This window comes from Capricornis sumatraensis, chromosome 2 (genome assembly GCF_032405125.1).
Source record: "Capricornis sumatraensis isolate serow.1 chromosome 2, serow.2, whole genome shotgun sequence".
Classification (NCBI taxonomy): Eukaryota; Metazoa; Chordata; class Mammalia; order Artiodactyla; family Bovidae; genus Capricornis; species Capricornis sumatraensis.
Window position 1 is genome coordinate 129,563,950 of NC_091070.1, and position 8,079 is coordinate 129,572,028.

An 8,079-nucleotide genomic window follows, 5' to 3' on the forward strand; every position below is an offset into this window, starting at 1 on the left:
TGCCACATTAACAAATTGAAAAATAAAAACCATATGATTATCTCAATAGATGCAGAGAAGGCCTTTGACAAAATTCAACATCTATTTATGATAAAAACTCTCCAGAAAGCAGGAATAGAAGGAACATACCTCAACATAATAAAAGCTATATATGACAAACCCACAGCAAACATTATCCTCAATGGTGAAAAATTGAAAGCATTTCCCCTAAAGTCAGGAACAAGACAAGGGTGTCCACTTTCACCGCTACTATTCAACATAGTTCTGGAAGTTTTGGCCACAGCAATCAGAGCTGAAAAAGAAATAAAAGGAATCCAAATTGGAAAAGAAGAAGTAAAACTCTCACTGTTTGCAGATGACATGATCCTCTACATGGAAAACCCTAAAGACTCCACCAGAAAATTACTAGAGCTCATCAATGAATATAGTAAAGTTGCAGGATATAAAATCAACACACAGAAATCCCTTGCATTCCTATACACTAATAATGAGAGCGTAGAAAAAGAAATTAAGGAAACAATTCCATTCACCATTGCAACGAAAAGAATAAAATACTTAGGAATATATCTACCTAAAGAAACTAAAGACCTATATATAGAAAACTATAAAACACTGATGAAAGAAATCAAAGAGGACACTAATAGATGGAGAAATATACCATGTTCATGGGTCGGAAGAATCAATATAGTGAAAATGAGTATACTACCCAAAGCAATTTACAAATTCAATGCAATCCCTATCAAGCTGCCAGCCATATTTTTCACAGAACTAGAACAAATAATTTCAAGATTTGTATGGAAATACAAAAAACCTCGAATTGCCAAAGCAATCTTGAGAAAGAAGAATGGAACTGGAGGAATCAACTTGCCTGACTTCAGGCTCTACTACAAAGCCACAGTCATCAAAACAGTATGGTACTGGCACAAAGACAGACATATAGATCAATGGAACAAAATAGAAAGCCCAGAGATAAATCCACACACATATGGACACCTTATCTTTGACAAAGGAGGCAAGAATATACAATGGAGTAAAGACAATCTCTTTAACAAGTGGTGCTGGGAAAACTGGTCAACCACTTGTAAAAGAATGAAACTAGATCACTTTCTAACACCGCACACAAAAATAAACTCAAAATGGATTAAAGATCTAAATGTAAGACCAGAAACTATAAAACTCCTAGAGGAGAACATAGGCAAAACACTCTCAGTCATAAATCACAGCAGGATCCTCTATGATCCACCTCCCAGAATTCTGGAAATAAAAGCAAAAATAAACAAATGGGATCTAATTAAAATTAAAAGCTTCTGCACAACAAAGGAAACTATAAGCAAGGTGAAAAGACAGCCTTCTGAATGGGAGAAAATAAGAGCAAATGAAGCAACTGACAAACAACTAATCTCAAAAATATACAAGCAACTTATGCAGCTCAATTCCAGAAAAATAAACAACCCAATCAAAAAATGGGCCAAAGAACTAAATAGACATTTCTCCAAAGAAGACATACGGATGGCTAACAAACACATGAAAAGATGCTCAACATCACTCATTATTAGAGAAATGCAAATCAAAACCACAGTGAGGTACCACTTCACACCAGTCAGAATGGCTGCGATCCAAAAATCTGCAAGCAATAAATGCTGGAGAGGGTGTGGAGAAAAGGGAACCCTCCTACACTGTTGGTGGGAATGCAAACTAGTACAGCCACTATGGAGAACAGTGTGGAGATTCCTTAAAAAATTGCAAATAGAACTACCTTATGACCCAGCAATCCCACTGCTGGGCATACACACCGAGGAAACCAGAATTGAAAGAGACACATGTACCCCAATGTTCATCGCAGCACTGTTTATAATAGCCAGGACATGGAAACAACCTAGATGTCCATCAGCAGATGAATGGATAAGAAAGCTTTGGTACATGTACACAATGGAATATTACTCAGCCATTAAAAAGAATTCATTTGAATCAGTTCTGATGAGATGGATGAAACTGGAGCTGATTATACAGAGTGAAGTAAGCCAGAAAGAAAAACACCAATACAGTATACTAACACATATATATGGAATTTAGAAAGATAGCAATGACGACCCTGTATGCAAGACAGGAAAAAAGACACAGCGATGTATAACAGACTTTTGGACTCAGAGGGAGAGGGAGAGGGTGGGATGATTTGGGAGAATGGCATTCTATCATGTATACTGTCATGTAAGAATTGAATCGCCAGTCTATGTCTGATGCAGGATACAGCATGCTTGGGGCTGGTGCATGGGGATGACCCACAGAGATGTTATGGGGAGGGAGGTGGGAGGGGGGTTCATGTTTGGGAACACATGTAAGAATTAAAGATTTTAAAATTAAATTTAAAAAAATTAAAAAAAAAAGTAGTTTAATGCAACATTTATGTGTCTAACCCAAATGGATTGCCTTCAGTGGAAGGAAACAAGTTGTCTCTGATGCACCCACTGTAAGGTTCCATGGTGGTACATGCCACTATACCCATGTCCAGGCCTAGCCACCTTAATGAAGGAGGAAGCCCATATGACAAATGTCTTCTGAAGAAGTAAAACTCTCACTGTTTGCAGATGACATGATCCTCTACATAGAAAAACCTAAAAGATTCCACCAGAAAATTACTAGAGCTAATCAATGAATAGTAAAGTTGCAGGATATAAAATTAACACACAGAAATCCTTTGCATTCCTATACACTGCTGCTGCTGCTAAGTCACTTCAGTCGTGTCTGACTCTATGTCACCCCATAGACTGCAGCCCACCAGGCTCCCCCGTCCCTGGGATTCTCCAGGCAAGAACACTGGAGTGGGTTGCCATTGCCTTCTCCAATGCATGAAAGTGAAAAGTGAAAGTGAAGTCACTCAGTCGTGTCTGACTCTTAGCGACCCCATGGACTGCAGCCTTCCAGGCTCCTCCATCCATGGGATTTTCCAGGCAGGAGTACTGGTGTGGGGTGTCATTGCCTTCTCCTATACACTAACAAGATAGAAATCAGAAAGAGAAACTAAGGAAACAATTCCATTCACCATTGCAATGAAAAGAATAAAATACTTAGGAATAAATTTACCTAAAGAAGCAAAATACCTATATATGGAAAACTATAAAACACTGATGAAAGAAATAAAAAATGACACAAATAGATGGAGAAATATACCATGTTCAGGATTGGAAGAATCAATATACTGAAAATGAGTATACTCCCCAAAGCAATCTATAGATTCAATGCAATCCCTATCAAGCTACCAACAGTATTTTTCAGAGAACTAGAACAATTAATTTCACAATTTGTAAGTAAATACAAAAAACCTCGAACAGCCAAAGCAATCTTGAGAAAGAATGGAAGTGGAGGAATCAACCTGCCTGATTTCAGGCTCTATTACAAAGCCACAGTCATCAAAACAGTATGGTACTGGCACAAAGACAGAAATATAGATCAATGGAACAAAATAGAAAGCCCAGAGATAAATCAACGCACCTATGGACACCTTATCTTTGACAAAGGAGGCAAGAATATACGATGGAGAAAAGACAATCTCTTTAACAAGTGGTGCTGGGAAAACTGGTCAACCACTTGTAAAAGAATGAAACTAGAACACTAACACCATACACAAAAATAAACTCAAAATGGATTAAAGATCTAAATGTAAGACCAGAAACTATAAAACTCCTACAGGAAAATACAGGCAAAACACTCTGACATAAATCACAGCAGGATCCTCTATGACCCACCTCTCAAAGTAATAGAAATAAAAGTAAAAATAAACAAATGGGACCTAATTAAACTTAAAGGCTTCTGCACAACAAAGGAAACTATAAGCAAGGTGAAAAGACAGCATTCAGAATGGGAGAAAATAATAGCAAATGAAGCAACTGACAAATAATTCATCTCAAAAATATACAAGCAACTTCTGCAGCTCAATTCCAGAAAAATAAACAACCCAATTTTAAAAATGGGCCAAAAAATTAAACAGACATTTCTCCAAAGAAGACATACAGATGGCTAACAAACACATGAAAAGATGCTCAACATCACTCATTATTAGAGAAATGCAAATCAAAACCACAGTGAGGTACCATCTCATGCCAGTCAGAATGGCTGCTATCAAAAGTCTACAAATAATAAATGTTGAAGAGGATGTGGAGAAAAGGGAACCCTCTTACACTGTTGGTGGGAATGCAAACTAGTACAGCCACTATGGAGAACAGTGTGGAGATTCCTTAAAAAACTGGAAATAGAACTGCCATATGACCCAGCAATCCCACTGCTGGGCATACACACCAAGCAAACCAGTGTTGAAAGAGACACATGTACCTCAATGTTCATCACCACACTGTTCACAATAGCCAGGACATGGAAGCAATCTAGACGTCCATAAGCAGACAAATGGATAAGAAAGCTGTGGTACATATACACAATGGAATATTACTCAGCTGTTAAAATGAATTCATTCGAATCAGTTCTAATGAGGTGGATGAAACTGGAGCCTATTATATAGAGTGAAGTAAGTGAGAAAGAAAAACACCAATACAGTATACTAATGCATATATATGGAATTTAGAAAGATGGTAGTGATGACCTATATATGAGACAACAAAAGAGACACAGATGTAAAGAACAGTCTTTTGGACTCTGTGGGAGAAGGCAAGGGTGGGATGATTTGAGAGGGTAGCACTGAAACATGTATATTATCATATGTGAAGTGGATCGCTGATTCAGGTTCGATGTACGAGAAAGGGTGCTCAGGGCTGGTGCACTGGGATGACCCTGGGGGATGGGTGGGGAGGGAGGTGAGAGGGGGGGTTCTGAATGGGGAACACATGTGCACCCATGGTTGATTCATGTCAATGTATGGCAAAAACCACTACAATATTGTAAAATAATTAACCTCCAATTAAAATAAATAGAAAAAATTGTCTTCTGAGCTTGACTATTTATAAGGGCTCTCTCTGAACCTGATAGCCTTTCCACAGTTCAAGTTCTTGAAAAACATTTTTCAGATTCTGTGAAAGCCTTATGTGATTAGTACCAGTTAGGTTTAAACATTAGACTTTTTACTCATTAATCAAATATCTATATTCAATATACAGATTCAGAGGGAATGTTATAATCCTGCAGCTTTAAGTGTTCATGTCATCAAGCAATATGAGAACCCAAAGACCCAGATTAATATTTGGAGCGCATCCTAATATCAACTTCAGATATTAAGGTAAGAATAATTTGGATTCCTGACTTTGCATATAAATGTACAACTACTGTGTCCTCATCAGCGGAACATGGGTTTGGGTACTAATCCATCTGCACTGCCTTAGCATCCCCTCAGACACTGTCAGCCTGTAGGTATTTACATAATGCCCACATTAATGCAACCAGTGACTGTGGGATATAGCAAAGACAACTGACCCCACTGACAATGGTTTTCACCCAGTGGCAAGTTCTCTCTATCCAGAATTTGGATAGAGAGAAATGGAAAATACAGGATTAGTCATCCTTCTGAGGTCAAGTCTGCAGGGGACTAGGTCTGTCACTTCACACAGCTCTTGAAACCAAACTCTCATGAAAGAGTACTTAAGAAAGGAAAAGAAAAACAAAACACTTCCTAAGCAAATTTACTGGAAAACAGTGTTTCCATATTGAAGGTTTAGGTTAGAATTTAAGATGATTCCTCTCAATGAAATCCCTTCACACTCTACCACTATTTCTAAAATCTTTCATAATTATACTAGTTTTTCATGACATCAAAAGCCCAAACAGCACAAGTTGCGGAAAAATGTCTCAAATTACCTGAAAGACTACAAAGGATTTAGACTTCTACATGTAAAATGATCATGGCCTCTTATCTAGGCTTTTGGAGTATAGCTTTCATAAGTCAGTAGGCCCACCAGAGTAATTAAATAGATTAGAATATACTGTTTACTGAGTTTTGGTGAAGTTTTATCTCATGCATTTGAATGACAGGATAAAGTACTATATTGCAAATTTCACATATTCCTTACTCTTCCCCTCTGCTCCAGCCTTGTTTCAGCCTTTAGAAGTAGGTGTCTCCAGTAGACTGATGCCACGTGTTACTTCAGGGGCTGATCATACTACTACATACTACTGTTACTACTATGTACTACTCTGTAGCTTTCCCACATTCATTTCCTATTAATAGGCTAAGAAGAACCTCATGGCCCTCTGTTAAAAGAGTCTACCTAAGACTGGCTTTCATTAGTAATTTATGTCCCTGTTCTTCATCTTACCACTCTGCCCTTTCATGTGGAAATCATCCTTCATGTGAGCTGGAAATGCTCTTTCACTCCCCTTTTCTTCTAAAGCCCTTAAGCTCTCTAATGCATGAATGGGTAGGTTATGGATGAAATAGTACTCAAATGTACACAAGGTGTTGTGAAATGTCAATAATTTATTAGTTTTATTCCAGGTAAATACATTTAACCAAATTTATTAGTTTTATTCCAGGTAAATACATTTAACCAAATTGCAAATTACATGACTATTAAAATTAGATAGAAAATCCCACCACATAGGACTTCTGAGGTTTGGTACAGTAGTTTGTTTTGATGGCCTCATGTATACAATCACTATAGTCAGTATTACACTTGCCACACTTACAGCTTATAGCTACTGGGTAGGAGAAATAAGGAGTAACATGGCGTGGGCATCCTGGTATTTCTGCAGTCTTGTACATGAAGTCTCTGTATGTACAGACATCCTGAGACAGGGCATATTTGGGAAGAAACAGCTTGCCGTTGACATCCTGAGGAAAGAATTTAAAAGGAGCATAATGCAATAGGACTTTAGAAAATATATAGTAATGGAAACAGATAAAAATTAACATATTATTTTGTCATAAATAGGACTAGAGGAGGATTCTTTAGTTTCATTTCCCAATGCCAACTCAATATATCCACACTAAATCCCATACAGATAAAAGTGACACTCCCTCTCTTTCATTGTATATCATGTGACCAATATGCCATTTAAATACATTTTGGAAGTAAAGCTGTTATAAACTGTACTGAGTATACACTGTAACCTGTGTACTCTACCTCTACAGAGCCAATAAGCATTAGATTTTGGAAATGAGGTTGTGGTTTATCTCATTTTGTTTCTGGATAGAAAAGGACTGGGTCTAGGTTTATCTAATTTTCAGCTAAAAGAACTGAAATGAACTACGTACCCGTGTCATACAATAACCAGCACAGATGGTGGTGTTGATGGTTAGGCAGTAAGCACATTCTTTCCTTTCGACATGCATCATATACTCAGTTGGAATACAAAAAGACATTGCTTGTCCACATGCAAGGCCAAAAATCATGGACATCAGGAAGATAGCAGTCATGCTAAATCAAAGATAAGATTAAGATATTACATGTATCCTTTAGAACATTCAGAAGGGACATTTGGAAAGTGCTATAATGTGTATGTGTGTGTGTATAAATATATGTATGTATTGAATACCTACTTTGTCTTAGACCCTATATTAGTGTTTTTGAATAGCTAATTTTCTCAGTAATCTTTCTGTGCACACTTAGATGTAGCTATGATACATGTACCCCATCATGACAAAGCTCACAGAGTGAAAGTCCTGCTTGCAAGTGCCACTTAGATCCAGTGAAATGGCAAGCCTGAAACACTACAACAGAAAAGTAGCAGGGACATGTAGTCAACTAAGTACAAAATAATTCATTCATTGGAAACAATCAAAATACCTGCTTTATCATTATAAGAAGTGAGTTAATAGGCTTCAGAAAGGGCTTTCCCAGAAATGTGCTTTTCTAAAAACTTTGGTTCAATAGCTTAAAAGGCCAACAAATTGGTCATAATAAGAAAGGGCAAAGAAATCAAGGAAGTGAATGATCAAACTTGAGTATCAGCTCAATGCAAATAATCTTGTGTATGAGTCTACCCAATGTCTGTCAAGAAAGACAAGGCTAGAGAAAGTCCAAAAAAGGTAAATTAAAATTACACTGGTGTTAAGGGGCTAAACCCAGCAATCTAAAAACCCCTCTTCTCAATCCTTAGGATATTCCTTTAAAGCTGAAAGAAATAGAATTGGAAAAATAA

The 8,079-nt window shown here is 37.3% G+C and overlaps 1 protein-coding gene across 1 annotated transcript; it reads right to left on the reverse strand.

Annotated features, from left to right (window-relative positions):
- Positions 1 to 6,514: 6,514 nt before the first annotated feature.
- TSHB (thyroid stimulating hormone subunit beta) lies at positions 6,515 to 7,354 on the reverse strand. The gene is made up of 2 exons (XM_068966501.1): positions 7,193 to 7,354; positions 6,515 to 6,769 (listed from the first exon to the last, which is right to left on the reverse strand). Exons 1-2 carry the CDS (start codon positions 7,352 to 7,354, stop codon positions 6,515 to 6,517), a joined length of 417 nt encoding a protein of 138 aa, XP_068822602.1.
- Between the last annotated feature and the right edge of the window lie 725 nt (positions 7,355 to 8,079).